Consider the following 22,848-nt stretch of genomic DNA (forward strand, 5'->3'; position numbering starts at 1 on the left):
TTTGCTCCATCCCCTCAGCAGCCAGACCTGTTCTTGCTGCCACGTTTGTACTGGGGAAACTTTGTTGCTCCTGTGTTCTCACGGTTGCATGTACCTTTCCCAAACCACAAAACCAGCTGCACGGTTCAGGCAAAGGACGACATGTTGGGGGTGATGAGGTTGGATGCTCCCTAAGGGATGGGGGGTGAGGGGATAACGTGGGTGCCGGGGCAGGCGAGGCAGGGGGTGCCCGGGTCACCGGCGGTCTCTAGGCTGGTGATGCTCTGTCTGCAGCAGCTGAGATGATGATCTTCATGCAGCTCTTCCTTGCTGTACGCAAACAGAGCAGCTACTGGATGCTGATAAACTTAGGGGCAACCAAGGTCTGGCTTTTGCCGAAGCTTTGAGCTAGGTCAGCCTTTTTGGAGGTGCTTTTATTGCTGAGTGTGCAGTCGGGTAACGCCATCAGGGTGCTGAAGCTGGGTGACAGCTGGGAGATAGCAGCTCCCGTGACATTTTCCATTTCCTTTCCAGCCTGGATCCCTGCTGTTACCACTTCAAGGTAACAAACAAAGGACGGCGCACCCATCGGCTCTACTGGTCAACAGCAGGTTTCGGCCCGTTTCGCCAGCGTGATCGCGTCCCTGCTGTCAGCACCACCGAGGGCCAAGGCTCCTCCCGGAGCCCCAGACCTGCCCGCCCTGTGTTTAAGGTCCAACCGTCGTGGGTGGAGCTGATGCCGGGCAAGACTGTGGAGATGGTGCTGGAAGGCTTCTCCAGCATTTCCCAGGTGAGGTCCCCCCCGAGGGCTGAGCCTTCCCCATCAGGAGCAAGTGCTTTCAGAAACTGTTCTAACAGCACAAGTTAGCATGCAGCACCAGCTGCTTTCCTTGCTGGCCACTGTCAGTTCCTAAGGCTTTTTCATGTTTCCATGGCTACCGTAAACCCAACCTGCTGGTACCAAAACACGGGCTGAAGGAGATATTGCTCCTTCGGGGGCAAATGGCAGGTTACAAGGTGTCATGTGCTGAGGCAGAAAGGAAGGGCAGAGAAAATAAGTTATGCTTAGACTAGGAACACAGGCAGAAAGTAAACTAAAAAGTGCCAAGTAATGTATGTGGGGGAAGCAGTGAGTAAAACAAACCACCTGTGAAGGGAGGGAGTGTCTGGGAGTAGCATTGTTTTTCCTCTGTAGGCAAGCATGGGCAGAGGGCTTGTCTAGCACTGTGTCCTGGAGCAGAAAAATGAACACGGTGTGTCAGCTGTAGTGATTGGGGTGATGTTCATCCACGTGGGGAACTGGTCACAGGGATCGTTACAACTGACAGCTTGACTTTGTCAGTATTTCCATAACAGCTCGCCCCAGTCTCTCAGCCAGTCCCGGGGTGCCAAGGGCAGGCAGGTCTCGCAGCACCCTTGGATGGCAGCTCGGGGGGGAGACTTCAGCAGGGTCATGGGGCGTTCTCCTCCCTGGACCCTTCTTTCCAGGGGCAATCCAACTCTGCAGAGAAGCTGCCAGCTAACCCTGGTGTGCATCCCCTCTCTCCAAGACCAGAGGTTTAGGCGAATGTGGAATAAATCTGCACCAACCTCCTGCTGATACTTGTGTTTTGAAAGGTGTTGTAAAGGGTTGTTGCCTTGGTGGTAGCTTGAGGAATACTTGATTACTCACCTGGTTGACTGCGATGGGACTGTCCCTGTGCAGTTTGGAGCCCAGAGGTTTTGCTGAAGCAGGGAAGAGGTACCAGAAAGGAAATAAAGTGCTCAGAGTGCAGGTGAGGCTGTCTTGCTTGGAGAGCCAAAAGGGGATCTGTGAGCTGAGCTGTGGCTACCTGGCTCCTGCAGTCAAAGCCAAGACCCTGGGAGTGGGCTTTCCACCTTCCTCGGGTCTGGAGAACTTAATACTCTTGAGGTTGGTCAGCAGCCCAACTCCCTGCATCGCACACGCAGCACGGATGATGTTGAGTCCGTAGACTCTGAGGAGGAGTTGGGTTGGGGTGGTGTATCAGAGGGAAGAGTGAGGAATGGAGGGAGGATTTGGGGGAACTGAAACCCTGAGAAATCAGGAAAAAGTGTGAAGTGTAAGAGCATCCAGCTTAAGCTGAGGGTTTTCATGTGAACTGCAAGACCTCTCTTTCCTGGGGAGGTTTCTTTCAAAACCAGCTCTAGGAGGGCACAGTACCTGCTAGGAATGAGTGGGCCCCCCTTTACCTGAAGGCAGTCTGGCTGTTTGGGTTTTTCCCATGGATCCTGTCCCCTAAGCTTCCAAGGGAGGGTTTGCTAGCATTGGCCCTTCTATCACCTGTTTCCCTTAATATAGTTGTATTATTATTTTTTTAGTCAGTTCCTACAGCTGTCTGTAAGTTTTGTGGTTGGCAGTGGGACAAATCAAAACAGTAATAACCTGGGGCAGGGACTATTACAGTTGTAGCAGCACATGATGACTCACGAGGGCTTTTTGTGGATAGTGGGGTGTGGCGTTACGGACGTTTGAGAGCAGAATAACTGGGACGCAGCATAAAAAGAAGAGGGGGCTGCTGAGGAGCCCTGTGGCCGTAACTTGATGGCGGTAATAGGGTCTGTGTTTGGGTGGGCAGCAAACGCAGTGCGTTTTGGGGATGCCCTGCTGGGCCCCGCCGGGTGACGGGTGACTCCTCCGTGCAGGTGGTGAAGGAGCGGCTGCTGTGCCACGCCGTCGTGGGGAGCAAGGCAGAGAAGGCTCTGATAATGGAAGTGGATGTCACCTGCGAGTTCACTGCTCCTGTCCTGCAAATGTCCTCCAGGGAAATCACTTTCCGGGTGGAGAAGGTAAGTCTCTGGATTTCATCCCGGCATTTTATAGCGTGGCTGGTGACTGAAAGCCTGGTGGGGGGTGTGCTTGTGTTCAAAGGATGAAAATAAGTCCCAAGTCCCTGGGGCTTTGACTATGGAGTTGAGCTGGACCAAGATTTTGTCATTAACACTGAGATCAATATTTGCTCCTCTGGGATCGGGAGCAGACCCACCAGCTGTATTCTGCCCTCCTGATGTGGAGACAGAATTGAGCTGCTGAGCCGAGGGCACAGGGCGAGACGTGTGGGACCCACGAGAACAGCGTGGGCTTTGCACAGGCACCTCGTGTGCTGGGGCTGCAGGTGGGCGAGCAGAGTGCTGCATCTGAGCGATGCTAAACCCCCTCCTCACCCTTCCTGAGGGGCTTCGTAAAGTAAGTGAGGGTGTCTTTAGAGATGGGACTGGTTTTTAACTTCACCCAAGTAAAAATGAGATAACAGCTGCTCTGCTGAGGGGCATCATGGCTACTTTAGAGAGACAGCAGTTCCTGTACTCGGAGTGAAGGGAGGTTTTTGGATATCCCCCAAGGCACGGTGATGTCTGAACGCCGATCCTGTAGGGAAGCTGAGAACTGAGATTCCTGTCAGCTCCTCAGGCCAATGAGAAAAACCTGTCATCTCTTGTTTCTCTTGGCCTTCTCTGCTGTTGGTGTGGGAGCTCTTTGCAATTCCCCAAGCTTCACCTTCTTCCAAGGACCTGCAGACATCCTTCAGCTGCAGTGGTAACACCAGTGCAAAGCAGGTGCCCTTTAGCCTCTGGATCCTGACTCCTGCATCACCTTTCCCTCTCCCGCGAGGTGTCTGAAAAAGAGAAGATATTTCCTTATTTAGTTCCTGTGTTTTCAGGTCTCTCCTCTGGTTCCCAGGCTTCCAGAGAAGCACAAATTCCTGTGAGCGGGCAGTTCAGGCTTAATTAGAAGCTTTTCAGCTGTCCCTGATGCCCACCTGTGGTCTGCTTGCTGCCATGCACTCTGATTATTCGAGTGTTAATGACACTGCAGCTGTTTGATATCAATACCTCCAGAACCAGCTTCCCAAACACTGTCTCTTTTATATAAACGATGCAGGAAGCCCAGAGCAATGCATAAACAGGAAGAAATAGCTTAGGCGGAGCTGAGCTTTGAGGCTACAGACAGCTTGTCGCTGGAGCAGGGGCAGCAGGACACCCGTTGCGGCCCAACTGTTGAGGTTTCTCGCTGGCTGTATGTGCCTGTAGATGCTCAAAGCCAACCTTAGGCTGCTGCAGGCTCTCTGCTATGGGCCAAATCCTGCTCGCTTTTCTCCTCTGACCAGCATCACTGCTCTTATGAGGCTACTAGAGCTGATAAGGCTGTAAGAAATGACTGTATGTGAGTGAAAATCCTCTTGTGCCATTCTTCTCGAGAGAGGATACAAAACGGAGACAAGTGCTCTGGGTTCAGTTTCTGCTGTTGATCTTGATCATTGCAGCTGGCTCCTCTCGGGGTCCTGTTCCCTCCTCTGTGTGCCAGAGTGTTTCCCTGTCCCCGGGGGATGCTGTGGTTTCTAAACATGAAAGGATCTGATATACTTCGAGAAAAACCACCTAGAAGGGTAGAAACTAATAAAAATATAAATAGAGGTGTATGCACTTTTGGGGTTGAAAAACTTGAAATGCATCAGAAAGGGAAGGAGTTCGGTGGCCACTTCACGTCGTTTTTTTCCCTTGTGTCCTGTTCCTGTAGCGACCCAGTGATGTCCTAACTCTGCAGCACCAGCCTCTGTCTTTAAGAAACGCCTCCGCCCTGCCACTCAGCGTCGTCCTGGCCTTAGAGCAGCCCTTCTTAATCTGTGACGCGGAGCGGCAGCCCCTCTCTGCAGACGCTCAGGTGAGCAGCCGTGGGCCCTCCCGCTGTGGGGTTTGAAGAGGGGGGTGTGCTGGTATGTTTCTGTTGGGAGGTCCTCTAGTAGAGAAGTTTCTTCTTTAGACTCAGTGGTAGACTGGCCTGAACTAAATCAGATTTGGAACGAGCTGCTGAAGGAAACGAAATATCATCTGAACTGGGGAAATACATCCTGGCTCTAAGGCGCGAGGAGAGGGGAGCAGGCAGCTAGGCCTGGGCAAGCCGTGGATAACGGTGTCTCTTGGAAGTCACTGAGCTCTCCAGCAGCCGTTCTGAGACACCCTCCAGAGCAGCTGGCTTTCCTCAGGGGCAGCCCTGCCTTCAGGAAGGCTGAGGAGGCTCCTCCAGCCGCTGCCTGGCCCCTGCCCTGTTGCTGGAGGAAGGTGTTGGACGTGGGCTCTGCCAAACGCTTGTTGTAGGCACGGCCACCACTTCTGTGCTGTGCCAGTGACTAGCCCCTGCAAGGGTGAGGCTGCAGTGCCGGGAGGGCAAAGCAGTTCCTCTAGAGCTGGGGCAAAAGGCCCTGGTGTGCCAGTGCTGATTTAGTTGTGTGTTTAGCACATCGCTTCTGTGGGGCCCGAATTGAGCAGAAGAATATTTATTTTCCTCGTGTGTTGATGCAGGGCACAGTGAGATGAGCCTGAGATGGTCTCAGACAGTGTGTGGTGGGGCTTGCAGTCAGGCACACACTGGAGAAAAGACAGGATGAACGGAGAGGCCTACGCTGGGGTCACACGTTGAACATTTACACGTTCCATGCTGCCAGACCTTGGGACTTCATCACACTGGTGATTAATGCTCTTCATTTCCTTGCAGCCCGTGAAGCTGGAGACAGGGGAGGAACTTCATCTCTCCATCAGATTTAACCCAGCTTATGAAGAGGGTTTGTGTACCCGGGTAGTGGAGAAGGTTCTGAAGATACGGTTTCTGGAGCATTCTCATGAGGAGCAGGTCACCGTTCGGGGAGAAGTCTGCTTCCCAAATCTCCATATCCAGCCCACGGCCCTGGACTTTGGCTGCATCTTGAACGACACCAAAGGTGTGCGTTACATCGAGATGACCAACTGCAGCCCGCTTCTTGTCCAGTACCACTGGTCGTTCCTGATGGACAGCCGCGTGAGCCAGATGAGGTATGTGCCCCTTTGCCCTCTCCTTGAAGCTCTTCTCCTTCCTCGTCTCCTGTTTGTGCTTGGCAAAGACCAAGGCTGTTTGCTTGTGGTCTGAGAAATTGCTTCCAACTTTCCCTGGGGGAGTAACACCTCCCAGCCGTGGTCGGGCTTAGGTGCTCAGGGAATAAGTGATCTCCACCTGTCTGACGCTGGGAAGGAGACAGCGTTCTCCAGCCAAGCTGGGGCTGTGAGATGCTACCAATGCTTTTCGCATCATCCGTAACCTGGAGTCCTGCTTTATTTCTGGAGCTACAAATCTGTACTTAGGCACTGGGACAAGCAGATATATGATGTGACCTCTTTTTCTTCCCTGCCAACCCCATGTGTTGTGATTTTACACTAAGAACCTACACAGGCACTGCCACCAGAACCATGTGCTGCTGCCCCAGTCTCTTGCTGCTGCTTTGCTGTAGCCCCCATGCTGGTTCCCCTGGGAAGGAAGGCTGCTCTTGGGAAGCTGCTTTCTCAGGCCTTTGTGGCCTGAGGCGAACACCACACTGGTGAGATGAGTTTTCATCTGTTAAATTGCACATCACGTTCCCCAAACAGCTATGTAGTCCCTTACAGGGAGAGGGCAGGTTCTGCTCTAGGTGTTGGTGGGAGCTCTTGTCTGAACGTCCTGGGAAGCAGGGCCAGCCAGCGCTGGGCTGTGGTTTCCAAGCCGAAGAGCGGTCGTGCTGGAGCACACTTATAAACACATTTCTAGCAGTTCCTCCCGCTGTGGCCTCTCTGCATAGCACAAAAGTCTAGTCCGGGCAGTTTTAATTACAGTAGCAAATGGTTTTTCCATAGCGCCCTAGGAAACCCAGCAAAGTTAACCCTTGTGCGTTGAAGTGCTGCCATTACAAATGATAGAGATCATCAATAATCAGGTTTGTTTAGAGAACTGGGATCTGGCTCAGAGGAGACAGCCTTCTGGGAACTGGAGATTAGCTTGTGGCTATGAGGAGAGCTTGGGGGAGAAGACGTGGGCACGGGGGTAGCCTGTTCACAGCTGGATCTTACCAAGTAACAACCCGTCTTCAGTGTGGCCCTTCTCGATGCACGGCACCTGCAAGAAAAGACCCTACAATGCAGAGGAAAGCCCACAAAAGCAGGTGGAGGGAGGTGGGCAGGGGAGGAGGAGCAGAGCTATAAGCTCTGTCTGCTTGGAGGCCCCTGTCATCTCCTGGTCAATTAGATTAGGGTTTAATTGCAAGCTAGAGAGAAAATCTAATTTCGATGGTAGACCAATGGATGTATTTTATAATAACAGAGAAGTGAGCATGTTACAGCGAAGCCTGTGTAGAATTAATTTCTTCTGGGGGCCACTTGCTGGCCAGTTGCCTGTCTATCTTTGTTCTTTTCTTTTGTTAGAACGAGTTTAGGTTTTTGGAAATGTGAATGCTGAATCAGTTTTCAGCTTTTAATTACCCTGTCTCCACCTAAACTGGCTTTGGACCCGAGCCCGCAGGTGCTTGTTCTTCCAGGGGAGGCCAAGTCAGCCAACTCTGCGGAGTCGGGAGCAGTTGAGGGTCCTGAGCATCTGGCAGGATAGCGGCCGCTGCTCCGAAGGGTTTGGCGTAGCCCCTTCACTGGCTCGTATGCACTGGGGACGTTGTGGCAGCTCCCTCTTCTGCTCTGTATGTTAATGAAGCAGAAATGTACTTTCTGTGGGTCCCTCAGCAGACACCATGAGATTCTCTGTGGCAGAGCTGGAAGGGAAGATGGTCTCCAAGCTATTAGCACCTCAAGTGGCTCATTAAGAGCCTGGCAGAAGGGCAGCATGTCAGATGTGATTTCTGGTCCACATTAAGCACTGTTCGTATTCTAAATGATCAGATCAAACTGAGTCTGACAGCGAGGGAATCGAGCGTCAGGTGTCACGAAGGTGAGATCAGTAGAGTTTAACGGTTCATCCATCTGGCCTTGCTGGAGCCGATCACCAGAGACTCCCACCATCAATCAGACACTGCTGACCTGCTTATGTCCGGAGGCTCCATCTCCGCTCCACGGTGCTGGTGGAGGCACGTCCACAGCCCTTCGGCCCCTCTGGTTTGGGATGGGTCCTCTCTGCAGGTGGAGGAGCTGCTCTCTGCTCCTGGCCTTCCTCCCTGCATTCACAGCCTTGGCCAGGAGGTGCTGGAGGGGAAGAGCTGCCTAAAGCTTGGGCTGATGCTGATCATCTTGTTATCTTCCCCTTTCTTCTCCTTTTTGAAGACAACCCCCTTTTCTTCAGCACCAGGAAGATTTCTTGTCCAGGGGTCAGCTTTCTATTGACACCTTGCGTTCCCCTCTCCCTTCCTTTTCATGTTACGCTTCTTGTTGCTCATATTCTGATTTCCCTCACTGGAAAAAGTCCCTCGCCGTGCTTTGTGCTTCTCCACAGAAGGACTCACTAAGCACATCATCTCCCAGCACCAGGTCCCAGAGGGCTTCTGCTTTAGAGTGAGAAATATTGTTGTCTCGGCACCACAAACCCATGAAGTTGCCTCAAGCCCTTCTATACAACTGAGGGTAATTTCCTAAGTGATTCTGGATTTTGCATCTTGGGGGTTTACCCCTCCTCAGGAGCTGCTCTTAATCTGCAGTATTTATCACAAGCAGCTCGGAGAGCTGCGCTTTCATTTCCTGGCTAGGAGGGGTCACAGCTAGCAGTTCTGGGACAGTCACCATGACAATGGCCAGAGCCATGGGCTGAACTGGTGCACGGACTGGTGTGTAGCTGGAGGGCTTCGAGTGCTCCGGGCCCTGGATGTGTCTGCCCCTGTGCTGCGGGCATCTCCCTGTCACCAGGGACAGGCAGCGTTCAGCTGCAGGCTGCCCGGAGGCACCGTTGTTGCAGATGAGCTGGATTGGTTTCATCCTGAGGCAGATGCCCAAGTTAGTGGCTGCTGGAGGTGTGGAGCAGGTGGGTCACCCCTCAGGGCTCCCCAATACTTGTTAAGGCGCCTCGGCTGAGAGGAGCGAAGGTCGCGCTGGCGGGACTGGAGATGGGCGATGCTCTGCAGGGGCAAGCGCGCGCCTTCGTCCCCTCCAGCCCTGCTTTGCTCTTCCACGTGGACGGTGCCGAGGTGGCCTTTGGGGTCCCCCTTGGGGTCCCAGGAGCAGGCAGAGGGGAGCCTGGGGAGGGGTGACGGCGCTGCTGCTCATGGGTCCCTGCTTGGGGCAGGTCTCCCGGGCCCAGCCTTGTTCTTGCCTGTGGCTGCAGGAAGGACGAGTCAGATGGGATCTCTCGGGGGTTGTGCGGAGCAGAGCCTCTAATCCAGAAATGGAAACCAGCCTTTAATGATAAGCTGCAAAGCCAGAGACAGATACTCATTTGGGAGCACGTTGTTAAAGGCCCCGAGTTCCCAGCTGGGAATGGAGCACCCACAGTGCTGTGAACGATGGGCCTGTTGGCCCCCGGGAACACGTGCAGATAGGCGTGGTGACAGGCAGGCACGGTTCCAGCGTGTCCCTCCACGGGGCACTGGAAGGGTGAACAGAGTTACCGTGAGCACCTGCTGCGCTTTGCAACAGGGAATGTGGTCTGAGTCACTGGGAGTGTTTGAGAGTGTCAAACCACACGCTTTTTACTGGCACGTGTTGGTCAGACTATCAACTCAGCTCTGTCAGTAAGAGGAGCTGCTGAACTGCTTTGCTGAACCATTTGCCACATTGGTCCTCAAATGGTTTGCGTGTAGAAGCTGCTGGGGAGGTGATCATGCCGTTGGTAAGTGCCACGTCGGTTACAGCCTTGTTTCGGCAGAGCTGCTGCCCTTTTAGCGTTTACCTTTTAGGTGTTTCAGCACCAGGGCATGCCGGTGGCACAGCAGGGAGCTGCACCTTGTCACCGGCGTGTGCCGTGTATTGATTACAAATGCCCAAAGCTGCCTTCCCCAGAGCACCGATGGCTGCTGCTTCGGTGCTGCTCGGGGATCAATGGGCTGTTCAGCCGTGAGTTGCTCAGCGGGTCTTTCCACGCTGCCCCGCGTGTGTGGGGTGTCCCGTGCCGGGCTCCGTGGGTGCCCCGCACGGCGCTGGGCTCTGTCGGGGTTAGGGCGCAGCAGGCTCCGGGCTCTATCCCTGCTCCTGCCTCACGTGCTTGGAGAAAGCCTCGGGCGCTGCTGCTTGCTTGTGCTGACCTGCAGCTGCGGGTGGTGTCAGGGGAGATATTCCGGGTTAGCACCTGGCGGAGCTGCAGAAGTTCTCGCCTTGGCCCTCTGGGTGGGGGAGGCCCAGTCTGCACTGTGGGTGCTTTCGGGAGGGCACTGGCGGCTCTGCACTGGCTTGTTGCTCTCCGGATCTGCCCCTCTGTGTCTCAGGCTCACCTTTTTGCACAGTCTGTGTGTCTCTTCCTTTCCTGCTGTGATTTTTACCTCCCTACAAGGCTTTCACCCGTGTCCTCTTCCATTTCTCCTTGCAACCGGTTGCCAGCTGCCTGCGCCGCCACTACACCAGCGTCATCCCTAGGCAGCCCCGTACGCTGACCTGCTCCATCCTGGTTTGGGAGCTGCTGGCTCAGACCCGTTACTGAATTCACAGCAGCAGTGCCCAGCCAGGGGCCGCGTCCTGCCGAGGAGCTGCTCGTGCAGGCTTCCCTCCCTCCCACTGCAGGTCCACAATCAAGGTTACGTTATTTTCCAGGTTCAGCCCTCCAGTACCTACATTTTTCGCCAAACCCCAACCACCAAAGGAGGGAGCCGCCTGGTCGGAGCGCTCGGTGTCTGCCGGGAGCAGCTGCGGGGATGGAGGTGTGGAGGAGCCAGCCGAAGCCCTGGGAGCCGCAGGGGATCCTGCCCAAGAGCCAGCAGATGCAGATGGCTCCCTGGAAGCAAAGGTAGATTTTCTCGTACACCTACCGCTTGCGTTGCCTCCCCCAGCTTGCCACCAAAAAGCCGTGCTTGTGCCAACCCCCCTTTTTGCTGCCTTGCTGTCATGTGCCCTGGGGGTGGGCTGGGCAGGCAGCAGGGCCAGCAGCTGGACACGGGCTTCTGGGGAGGGAGAAATCGGATAGTTTTGCCTGGAAGAAGCCCACTGGGATCCTACAGACCTATGCTGAGTTTGCGGTTTTTGGACTTGTTTTTAAACTGTAAAATGAGGCTTTTATCCGCGTCAGGATGTGAAGGCTTCTGGTTTCCTTCCTGTATCAAGCTGTGCCAAGTACTGTGATGTCCAGGTACCACCTTCTCTCCCCCAAGACCTGCAGTATCGCAGGGACGGCCACAGAGCTGTCTTTGATAAAAGGAGACTTTGCAAAGTCACTGTCTCTTCCTCCTGGCATGGAAAATGGCCTTTGGTCTGCTGACCTTCCTGGTGAACCTCGGTGCTTTGGAGCCTGACGTCCGTGCTAGTCGGAACTGGTGCCTTGTTCTGCATTGTGCGGGACAGAGGCTGCTCCTGGGGCAATAAAGAAGGATGCAGGAAAGCATGGGAAGTTCTGAAAGCACTGGCGTTGGCATTAAGTTCAAGGAGAGGGGTTGCACCTGCTCACATCCAAATATCGGTCACTTTAACATTATAACAGCACATTCTTCCTGAATCATGAGAAATGATACCCCGTAGACATCAAGAATAGTGTGGCTGAATGTTTTTGGACAGAAGCGTGCAATTATCTTCATTTCCTGCTTTGTTGCCACGTATGCAGAAATAAACCAGAGGAATTCTAGTAGATGTGGCTAAGTAGGATCCAAAAGTGCTGCAAAGGATACGTCTGGATTGCAGCTTCATCTTCTGCTTGTGTGACTGTATCAAGGCAATATCCACGTAGCCTCCCTGGGGAGGTGGGAGACCATAGGCCTAGGAAGGATGCGGGTTAGAATCTTTGGGAATAGGCGCTTGGCAAAGCTTTGCTAGGCTTGAAAATGTGGACTCGAGAGAAGGAGCATTGAATCGTCTGATTCTGAGCTTCATCTACCAGGGAGATGTAACCTCTGATTAGGTGTAAAGATGTCCCAGAAATATTCTTGCAGATTCTGCTGATGCCAAGGCCCCAGCACAAAGCACTTCTTCATGTTACTGAAGAAGCAGGTATCAGTACCTTGCACAAGCACTCACAAAGCCCTCGCTTATTAAATAGGGGACAGAAGGCCAGGGACGAGGTTCCTTTTGAAAGATGGCACCTCTGAGGTCAAACACCAGCTCTCAGCTGCTGGGAGACAGAAGAACGTCTCGGCTGCCTTCTTCAGGAAGGTGTCGTTCAGGGTAATGACCTGGGGGAGATCCTCAGCTCTCCAGCACTGATGAGTGCACGAGATGAAACCTAAGCACTCTCTGAAATTGGAGAGTTGTGCCAAGCCCTCATTTTCCTGGTTTTGATACTTCACACTTGCAGCTGTGTTCCTGTTTTTGCCATGAAGCACCTAACCTGTCGAGGCATGGGGTTCTGGGCACGTTCCCTGGGCAGGAGTGATCAAAGCTGGTCTGGCGCAAGGGTACAAAATGCCCTTGAGGTCTCTGCCAGGGCTGGGTGCACTCAGCTTCCCCATGCACGCTTGCACGTAGGAAGTGCAGGCAGAGCCCGTGTCTCACCTGTGGGTGGGCTTGGACCCGCTCAACGGTTGGCATGGACATACCCGTACTGGATTTGCACCCAGGTCCCGTCTCAGCTGCTCCTGGCTGGCTGAGGTGGCGGAGCCTGCAGCAGAGCGGTCTCACCCAGACCAGCCAGCTGCTCGCTGCAGCCCATGGTGCTTGTTTTGCAGGTGCTGCCATCCCCTGCTGAGGAGCTGGAAGGGGCTGTGGAGGATCTGGTGCCTCCCCAGAGCCTGGTGGGGATCAACAGACGGATGCAGTTTGTGGAGGCAGAGCCTGTCAGCTTGGGAATGGAGGAGGTAAGTGGGAATCCATCTTGTGCCACGATTCCAGTGTGGCAAGCAGTTCTGTAGCCCCCCCTCTCCCACTGGTGGCCCTCACTGCTGCTTGCAGAGTGCCTCGCGTCCCTCCAAGCCCATCACACAGTGCTGCTGAAGCAGCTGGTCACTGGAGAGGCCACGCAGGACGTGTCGTAGGGCTGACCTGCGCAGCAGCTCTGCAGGGCGTTATTCATCTCGTTGCTAATCAAGTGGCCAACAGGAAATTTCTGCAGTAGCTTTTGCTGTAGCAGCTTGAGAGAGTGCAACATGCGAATGGGAGAGAGGGAAAAGCATCAGGAGTCAGATGAGCTGGGCTGGAGTCCTCCCCCCAGCTCTAAGGGCTTTCACCTCCGAGTGCTGTGTTTTTCTTAAGGCAGTAAAAGGTGCTTTTCAAGGCAAGTTCTGCAGCAAAGAGAATTCCTTGCTGCCAGGAGATAGCCCAAATTACTGGCAAGTGGAATGGGTACAGGATGAGATTAAGGTGATTTTGCCTGTGTTTGAAGAAGAGCCCCCTCCAGCCATGTCTGTACGTTGCTCCAAGCCGTGGCTGCTCTTCTGCCTCAATTTCCACGCTCGACATCTTGATCTCTCCTCGCCTACCTCCAGGTTTTCGATGTCCTGCCGCCCTACGGTGTGCTGCAGCCAGGCGAGAGCCAGCGGGTCACATTCACCTTCTTTGGCCACACAAATATCGCCGCCCGTGTCACGGCGCTGTGCAAGGTGGAGGGAGGCCCGACCTACGAGATCGCGCTGAGCGGGGAGGCTTCGCTCATCAGCTACCTCCTAGACGTCACGGAGATCGACTGCGGGCTGCAGGTACGGCAGCTTCTCTTGGCAGAGGTCCTTGTCATGAAACCATCACTGGCGGGTTGCTGCCCTCCTAGGGCTGGGGCTCTCTCCCCTTCCCAACTACTTTTTTGGCTCTATGGCTTGGAAGTACAACCTTGGAGTGATACGTCCTGCATCCAAGCTGGTTCTTAATGGCCGTCTCCACCCCCCTCCAGCTGAGAATTCCTCCTCCTCAAGGTAACTAACGCCGCCTCCTGGGGCAGGCAGGGTCCCAGTAGTGATCTCCAGGGGGACGTGCCTCAAGACGTCCATCTGCTGATGCGCTCCTAAAGCCTGAGGTCCCAGGAGGTGCTCTCTTTTGATGGTCTTGATTAATCATCAGAATAAACCAGGGAAGAAGCTAACTTGGGCTTCCCAGTCAGTGTAGCTGGAGAGAATGTCCTAGAACAATCCCCACTTCTTTCAGTTAAAAACCCCACAGGTATTTCCAGCCGTTGGCCCTGTTTGTGTTGCCCTGTCTGCCATTTTGCTGTCGCTGCAGGTGCTTTTTCTTCTGCAATGTCTTGATGCCACCTCCTTTGTTCCAGCTGGGTGTGAGGTGCAGAGAGCTTGTCTCCTCTTTGCTTTCCTTATGACTGATCTCTGTGGTTGGCAGTGCCCCTCTGCGTGCCGCCATCGGTGTCTGTTCCTGTGTAGGGCTGAGGGGCGCCCTGTGGCGGTGGCTTCCCCGGGTTAGCCGGGGAGACTCAAGTGCCCGTACCTCCTCTGCCTCTGCTTTTCTCCTGTGCTGAGTTCACTTGCTCACATCCTAGTGAAAGCAGAAGGAGGTTCCCAGTATCAGGCCTGTGCCTTCATCTTCCACTCCTCTGTCCTCTCTTCAGCTGTTTAACAAAGTCACCGAAGCAGAGGTCACCCTGCAGAACAGCGGGAAGATGGGATTCACCTACGAGGTGCTGAAGCCCAGCGCAGGCACCGCAGACAGCCCCCTGCCCGGCGTGCCCCTGGTCCTGCCCAGCACGGTGAGTGACTGACCCTGGCTCTGGGTCAGGCTGCCTAGGAGGGGGTTGTAGGGGAAAAAAACAAAATTTAAAAAAAACAACGCACAAAATCAGACAGGAGAGACAGGGCTGTAAGCAGCTGCTGCTGGGGGGCAGGAGGGTCCAGCAAGCGCGGTCCTAACAGCCCCCCTTCACGGCCTTTGCCGGCGGGTGACCCTGCCGTCACACAGCAGCCACCGGCCGGAGGCACCAGCACTTCGGTGGCTCTGGGGACCCCAACTGCTGAGCGCCCCGGCTGTGCGGGCACCGGGGCCGGGCTGTGCCGGCTCTCCTGGGGGTCACCGTGCCCAGGCTGTGTGATCGGACAGGGCTTACTCCTTGTCGCTGCCTGTAGCACACCCTGGCAGGCCCCTGCCAGCACTGAGCGGGACTCCAATGCTCTCACTTGGGCATGAAGCTGCTTTGGCAGAAATTGTAGCCTCCCCTGTTCCGGTCCCCCGCTCCCCCAGCTTTGCTGCTCCGCAGCAGCTCTGTGGGGCAGTGAGGGGGCCAGGCAGGGGCAGGGCTGGAACAGTGAGGAGTTTGCAGCATCCCACCGTCCCAACTTCTGAGTCCGGCATGGCTGGCTTTGGGCTGGAGCAGCATTCCTGTCTCGTCCCTCGTACTGGGAAGAGGAAGCCAAACGGCGTTCACATTTCCTCATGCCTGTCTCCTACAAGGAGTGACACACTGACGCCCTCTTCCTGCCAGCTTCCCAAGACCCAGCTCTGCTTGGCCCCGTGCAGTCGGTCGCTGTAACCGGCGCTGGCGGCTTGGCAGGGCTGGCTTTCGCTGCAGCTGTGTTCTGCGCTGCACCAGGGGCTCAGGGCACCAAGTGGCAGGATCTGTCCCGCGCAGCAGCTTCTCCCTGCAGCATGAAGGGGAGCGGGGAGCCGAGGGTCCAGCCCAGCGTGCAGAGGGCGAGCCGAGGGAAGCTGCGGCTGTGTCCCGTCACCCAGGGCTGTGTTGCTGTCCGTTTGCATTTGCTCTCAGCCTGGCTGGCGTGAGCCTAGCCTGGGGCTGGGGCAGCCTTTCTGGAAGCCCGGAGAGGAGGTGCCCGTTCTGGCAACAACTTCCCTAGGTCCCGTCCTAGTCTCTGCTCCTGCCTTTCCAGAGATGCATGTTTGCAGGTCACCGTGAGTCTGGTTAGGCTCACGCACCCTGGGGTAACCGCACAGGCAGGAGGTGTTTGGTTGGGATCATTGTAAGGGGTCAAGCCCTTCACCACCAGCCTGGGAACAGCTGATGTACTGTGGCAACTGATGTACTGTGGGCACTTCACTTATTTTGCATAGTTGCTGGCAAAAGAGCTTTTATTTCTTCAGCCTGGCTCTTGCTAGCAGAGGGTAAACACTGTTAGGGGCGGAGCTGTGCTCATGCTGAGCAGGGGGCGGTCTGTGGGTCTGTCCTGGGGGAGTGCATCCCTACGGGCCCTCCGAAGGACCTGGGTAAGAGACTTCAGCTTCTGGGTACAAGAAAGATAGAAGGTGATGTTGTCTGATACTTTGTTATATATGAGAACCTGCCTTCTCTTCTCGGCATGTCTGTCGTCTGAGCCATCCCTCCACCAAACCCTCTCTGGTGCATTCCCTCCCTCTTCTCCCCCATCCTGCAGGGTTACGTTGGACCCGGCAAGAAGCAAGAGCTCAAAGTCTATTACCTGCCAGGAGTGCCTGGAGCCTTCCGCAGGACTTTCCAGATCCAAGTGGGTCACCTGGAGCCTGAAGAAATCTCCCTGAAAGGAGAGGGGAGCTTTCCCAGGATCTGCTTGGACCTGCCCAGGAACATCAAAGGTGAGCACGGCCTGTCTGCTCCCCAGGAGGGGCCCCTGTTTCTCCCCCATGTCAGATGCCCGTAGGGCAGCTCACACCTGCCTCCACCATGCCTGGAGGTTTCAGGGCTGTCAGACCAACACTCAACCCCCCCCCCCCCCCCCCCCCCGGCTTGCTTCCTGAAACTCTGGCAGATGAGCCCGTGTGGGCTTTGCCCCAGGAACCATCCTGCAGAGCCTGCCAGCATGTGTCGGGGTCCTGGGAAGGTGATGGCTAGCCGGAAATGCTCTGGAAAGCTGAGCACAGGCTGGCAGGGATTTTGGCAGGGTTGGATTTGCATCACATTGCAGGGGATGAGGTGCTCCCATGTGGGGAGGCAGATGGGTGGGAATGAACATCAGGGTTGATAGAGGAGAAGCAGCATCCACTTTCCATACATTGCTTGGGGAGGGTGTTTCTGGGAGAGGCCAGGGTCGGGGGAGTGGGGCTTCCCAGCCTCAGTGGGAATGGCGCTGTGCCACGCTTCCATTTGTGGATATTTTCTTCCTTCAGGAAATGAAAAATACGAGAAGGTCCTCAAGAAGGTGATAGAAAAGATGGAAGAAGATGGCCGGACAGAGGAAGCAGGGGAGGCCGTGGCCGCGGAGCCACCCCCAGATCCCTTGGAGGCCGTGGTGAGAATGGCTGCTGCCCCGTTTGACGCGTGCCACCCTCCCCCGGTGTCACTGGGTCCCTGGCAGCCCGCAGCAGGCTTCCCGGGGCCCTGCTGGCACTTGGGACCTCCCTGCCCACACCTGCCCATGATCCTGCACAGCTCAGCAGTGCCCCCGGGGCTGCCCCAGGGAGAGATCCTGAAGACCCTGCTCAAGTGATGAAATTTATGGCACTTCGTGATGGGATGTAGGTCACCACTGGGGTATTTGCTGCTCACAACCCAAGCCCTGCCGGGTTTACAGAGCTTAATAGCAGCAGCCTGACTGTGCTCTGGGACTGTGCTGCCAGTGCTGATCTCTAAGAGACAGCAGCTTTATCGTGGCTCCCTTTACAAGAGAGATTTTTGTTGGAGCTGCTTTGGCACTGGCTGGGGGCAGGCAAAGACTTGGAGCTCTGGAAGGTTCCTGGCTTGTCTGTCTGTCCAGATCAGCCTTCGTAACAGTGACTGGGCAGGTGAAGATGCTGGAGTTTGTTGCCCTTGAGATGAGGCCCTGACTGAGAGAGCAGGAGGTGTCACAGACACTGAGCTGCAAGACAGAAGGACCCCATCACCCCTCCAACACGAGCAGGGGGGAGCCTGGGAAGGACCGTTGCTAACCCGCTGCCGCCTTTCCTTCCCTCAGCTGGACCCTGGGCTGCAGATGCAGATGGAGCGGCTGCTGATAGAGGAACACGCCCTGGAGCAGCAGAAAGCCTTCACCTCTGGTCCCCCAGAGGCCACTGCCTTTGACCAGCGCGCTCGTCAGAGGCTTCTCAGGTTAGTCGGGGCTCCCGTACCCTGTCTCCAGGAGGGTAACACCCAGCAGTGCCCCCCTGCTCCTGAGAGCTCCTTGTGTCTGCAGAGCTGGGGGTAGTGGGGACTCCAGAAAGGGTCTGATCCTGCTAGCTTTGACATACTCCCTGTGAGCAGCTGAGTGTCCTCACTGCCACAGAGCCACCCTGAGCTTTGGAGGTGCTCAGCTCCCCACAGGCGCTGGGTCCTGCTCTTCGGGCTGAGGGGGCCAGTGCAGAGCATCAGGCCCTTCCAGAGAGCACCACCACCGTCCCTGCTGACCAGCTCTGCAAGAGGCAACTCAAAGCTGGCATCTTTGTTCTGGCTAACAGACCACACTGAGCAAAAAGAGTAGGGAACAGCAGAGGCTGACACACCCTTGACAAACCCTAAATCAGGTGGCCTGGGTGCTGGTGGGACTGCAGGGCTTACCTCGGTAACTTCCCTCTGCTCCTCCATGAGGAGGCACGGGCACGGTAGGCTCCGGCTCAGGAAGATGCTCTGCAAAAACAGATCACGTAGGTGCGTTCCCGAGTGTGACTGCTCTGGAAAAGGCCCCTCCCGTGAATCTTTAGGTGTTGATTACTGCATCTGCTGGCGCTGCTTTGGGGACAGATCAGGTTGCAGAGCAGTGAAGATTTCCTGCGCAGGCAAATCTTACGACAAGGTCCTGCAGCAGTTCCAGGCTGGGGCTGTACATCGGGCTTAGCTGTTTCATTGAGACAAGTGGAGGTCCGCTGGACTTACCTACAGTGGCTTTCCACAGCAGAGGAGCTGTGACCAGTATCCATTTTAAACGTTTTAAGGCCCCACTGGTAGCTGATAAAACCTAGGTGCTGTGCTCCTCGTGACTTACCAAAGTCTTATTACCAGGTGGTCAGGCCTTGGGTTTCATGGGCTTGAGTTGTGTTTTTACAGCAGTGAATCCAGAAATACACACTTTATTTGCATCTTCCATGCTCTTGGAAATGTAGCCAGGCTGTGGTTTAAGGACTGTCCTTACTCCTTTCAGAGCCGAGCTGCCCGAGTACCTCCTGGACTTTGGGTGCGTGGTTCTCGGTAACACCCCCACGCACGTCGTGACGGTCACCAACACCGGGCAGTTCCCTGCGTCCTTCCGCGCTGACAGACGGGTCCTGCGTGGCACAGGTAACCAGTGCTGGAGAGCCTTCGCGTGGGCTCGAAGGAGCTGTCTCTGACAGATGAGCTTAAGCCACTGGGCATGGGGAGGTTTTCTGAGTGCTTGTATGTGTACCTTTCTCCTCCTTGGGACCCGCTGCCTGGTGCTTTAGAGCCTGAGTCCTCCTGGCCAGCAGCGCTCAGAGACCCGGCCCGCCCGGGCCCGCCTTAACACTTCCCTGCCGGGGCTGGGCGGGCTGATCGCCTTGGTCACCTCCCAGCATCTTCTGCTCTTGGCTACCATGAGCAGCATCTGATGGGCACTCCAGAGGCTTGTGTTGCAAACAGATGGACCCTTTGTGGTTTGGAAGTGCTTTGTTTAAAAGTTCATAATGCCATAGCACTTCTGTTCAGCCTTTATTGAGAAGGCAGTCTGTGAGGTCCTCTGCTGTATCAAAACAGGCTTCCGAAACAGGCCGTGACGTAAGGCAGCAGCAAACCGTGCCTCGCTGTGTCTGAAGGGTAATCAGGTGCCTCCTCTAAATGGTTTTTCATGGAGCACCATGGCATGGGGGAATCTTAGTTGGAAATTCTCCTTTGGAGAGGTCTGTGCATCCCTCCCTGGGATGCCTAGTGAAGGAATGGCTGGAGCTCCTCAACTGAGATGTTTCCTTTTTACTGTGTGGGTCTTGCATTCTGGCTGTGAAACCCTTTCTCCTTGTGCAGTGACAAGGGAGAAGGAGTGGCAGTCTTCTCCACAGGTACAAAGGGGTCCTTCACAGAGCTGCCAGCCAGGACATACGGCCTTAACTTGCTTGTGACACGTTTGTGTCGACTGTGTATCTCAGCTGCTTTGTTTCCATCTGTTCAAGGTTTCCGTGTGGAGCTGGACCGCGTGAAGCACCTGCCCTGCCGCGAGAGCAAGATCTTTGAAGTGCGCTTCGACCCGCAGAGTGCCAAGCTGCCGCTGGGAGAGGTGGACGTGCTCCTGCCCGTCAAGGTACCTACTACCTTCCTCACCCCGCCATGCCCGTACGCCTCTCGGGGCGGGTGGAGGGTCGGGGACAGCAGCAGATGTCACCGGGGCTCTCAGCAGGATGCTCTGTCCGTCCCCTAGGTAGCAGGAGGCCCCACATTCCACGTCCGCCTCCGTGCCAGCGTGGCTTTGCCATCCCTCCGCGTCTCCAAGGACAGACGAGTCCTCCACTCTCCACCGTGGGCAGTGCCAGTGAGAAACCATCCAGCTCCAGAATCGGCTCCAGTTCCCCCGTCACCGGCTCATCACTATAAATGAGCCTGTTAAGAAGGTAAAGCACAGACCATGTGTAACACGTACCTTCTCGGTTGGGTTTTCTTTGCCGCTCTTGCCCTTTCTGCCCCTGTGGCTGCATGAGCACTTGGGCTACGGCTTGTCTGAGGAAGCTTTGGAGGGTACAGAGCAAGGCTGGCTCACCTGGACCTGGGCATTAGGTGGTGCTTCACTTCTCTGCCACCTTCCCCTGTTCCTCCTCTTCTGAGGACGGTGCCTCCCCATCTGCCTGCCCTGCCCACGTGTTTTCCCTCCAGTTCAGGCCAGGGGTGGCCTCGGCTGGTTTGGCTGTGGGTGCCCTCGGCACCGTGACGGTGTCTCAGAGCACTGCGAGGAACGAGGGTCTGTCCTCGCAGACTAAGGAGACCTCACACAACTTTTTTTTCCTGCTCAGGTGGACAAATGTTGGCAAGTGAGGGTGCGTCAGAAGGTGCCTGTGGTGGTTTAGGCCCTGCTGGGACCGGAGACCGCGTTGCTGTTGTCCCTCCGCCACCCTCAGGCGGACAGGCTGGAAGTGCTGCACAGACCCCGGGGTTGAAATAAGAAGAAATCTAACACAACAGTGCAATAAATAACAATCTGAACAACAACCATAACAACAAACAGCGATAACAATAAACGAGACAAAAGAGAGAAGCGCCGCAGTGGACACAGCCAGCCCGCCGCGTGTGCTTCCCAGAACCAAAGCCACACAGGGAAGCTTCCCGCGCTCCATTATCTCGCAAGATCTCGCCCTCCCCCGGCAGCCCAGACGGGTTTGCCTCTGCGCTGCCGGCGGCTCCGTTCCCACTGCCGTAACCACCCCCACAGCGCGTTTGCCACCCCCCACGAGTCAGTGCAGGACAGAGCACTGGCCACCTTTCTCGCTCAGCAATAGGCCAGCAATCGCTCATCCAAGGCCAGCTGGACGGCGTTCACCTCTGCACACTGACGCGGTAGGCACGGGCCAGGCCCCAGCACGTTGCAGTGAGCTGGGTCTCTCTGGAATTACCCGGGTGGCACCATACCTTTTTCCAAATACGTCACTAGTTTTTTGGGATTCTGCACCTGCTCGGGAGTGAAGTTCCAACACATCAGAGGTGCCCGCTGTCCTGGGCCCTTGCCCATGCTGTCCCACACCCCCAGCCACTCATGATTCTCCAACCTGGGGATAGATCTCCTGGTGATACTCTTAAATACTTGCTTAGCCCTGAACAAAGCCTGAACCCTGCGGGAACACGCTGGCTCCCAGCGGTAAGACGACAGTGTTCGTCTCAGCATTCCGAGGGTATTCAGAATTCCCCAAGTTCTCAAACACAGTTGTAAGTAGCCGCAGGACCGACAACTTCATCGTGCCATCAATCAGTGTTACACAGTTCAGCAAAACAAAAATCTTAATCCACCTCCCACGGGTGGTGAGCAGCAGCAGAGGGACGATATACAGCAAATGAGGCGATGAAATTTTAAGGCGCCAAGTGATCGACATTATGACCAGCAATTGATAAGCCGATATAATGAATGCTTCTACCGAATTGTTATGACACACTGACCAAATCTGCTGTTGTCTCAAACCTTCGAGCCCCACACTGAGCACCAAAGCTCTGTGCGCAGGAGAACAGCCCGGCAGTGCCCGTGTCGCACGGGTCGGCGCTCGGGGGAACAGCCCGGCAGTGCCCGTGCCGCACAGTTCTGTGTTCTGGAGCCCTTGCGCCACATCCCACTCCAGGGATCGGCAAGGCCAAGCAGGCCGTTGTTGGGTACCTCGCTGTCCGTGTCCCTGATGACAGTGGTGAGAGAATGCTGATCTTCTGACCGACTCTTACAGAGGTGTCTGGGCTTTAAGGAGAAGGACTGGGAAGGAGCCGGGAGGGAGGTGGGGGGGCAGGGGTAACTGGGGGTGACTGGGAGCCCTGGGCAGGTGCTGTGCAGACCCTGACAGGTGCCCTGGACGCTCGGGTGGTCCTCCAGCCGTGGGGGTGGGGGACAGCGCTGACACCATCACCGGGCCCACGCTCACCTGGGTGCTGTGGAGTGAGACCCCCAAACCCCCTTTTCACCCTGAAATCATCCGTGGCCCCAGGATCCATGTTTCGCCATCAAATCCCCCAATTTTGCCACAAAATTTCCGCATTTGACTCGCACATCTCCCACTTTGGATCGCAGAATTTCCCAGTTTGACACCAAATCAGCCTCAGCACCCCCAAAAATCCTATTTTACATCCCCAAATCTATCTTGAATCTCAAAACGCCACAGTTTTACCCCAGAATCCGCACCAGCACCCCCAAAAGCCCCCCACTTTCACCCCCAAATTCTCTTTGGACCACAGAATCCCCCAGTTTGACCCCAGAATGTTCTAGCAACGAACCAGTGCCCAGTCAAAACCAGCCCAGCTCCCCAGTACAGGAGAGGATTTTGGTGCTGGGACAGATGGCGATGTGCCAGCTTGGCACACGGGTGCCTTTTTGTGCCCTGAGGTATCTCGGGAGGGGCAGGATGGGCTGAAGCTTCCCTCCTCCTCCTCCTCCTCTCCGGGCTGGGTGCGGGTGTGCGGTCCTGGGGGCAGCGGCAGAGGCCGGGGGGGACCCTGCTCAGCACACTCGGCGTGGTGCCTGTGGGAAGGATGCTACGGAGTCCCAGCAGCTTGTGGCTCCACCTTTATTTAAAACCCCCCAATATTTAAGTACGGCCTTTTTCCAGAGA

At 55.6% G+C, this 22,848-nt stretch overlaps 1 protein-coding gene across 1 annotated transcript in view; it reads left to right on the forward strand.

The window, feature by feature from the left end:
- Positions 1-20,616, forward strand: part of LOC141954940 (hydrocephalus-inducing protein homolog) — a 67,822-nt gene extending 47,206 nt beyond the window's left edge. Inside the window, exons 19-32 of the mRNA XM_074895047.1 lie at positions 514-769; positions 5,489-5,802; positions 10,450-10,642; positions 10,922-10,981; positions 12,567-12,635; positions 13,263-13,472; positions 14,327-14,464; positions 16,098-16,275; positions 16,807-16,863; positions 17,683-17,725; positions 18,753-18,889; positions 19,732-19,859; positions 19,977-20,087; positions 20,563-20,616. Of these exons, the coding sequence (XP_074751148.1) occupies positions 514-769; positions 5,489-5,802; positions 10,450-10,642; positions 10,922-10,981; positions 12,567-12,635; positions 13,263-13,472; positions 14,327-14,464; positions 16,098-16,275; positions 16,807-16,863; positions 17,683-17,725; positions 18,753-18,889; positions 19,732-19,859; positions 19,977-20,087; positions 20,563-20,616 (1,948 nt within the window). The remainder of the gene's footprint in view (positions 1-513; positions 770-5,488; positions 5,803-10,449; positions 10,643-10,921; positions 10,982-12,566; positions 12,636-13,262; positions 13,473-14,326; positions 14,465-16,097; positions 16,276-16,806; positions 16,864-17,682; positions 17,726-18,752; positions 18,890-19,731; positions 19,860-19,976; positions 20,088-20,562) is intronic.
- The last annotated feature ends 2,232 nt before the right edge of the window (positions 20,617-22,848 follow it).

The sequence above is a fragment of the Athene noctua genome, unplaced genomic scaffold (genome assembly GCF_965140245.1).
Source record: "Athene noctua unplaced genomic scaffold, bAthNoc1.hap1.1 HAP1_HAP1_scaffold_42, whole genome shotgun sequence".
NCBI classification, from domain to species: domain Eukaryota; kingdom Metazoa; phylum Chordata; class Aves; order Strigiformes; family Strigidae; genus Athene; species Athene noctua.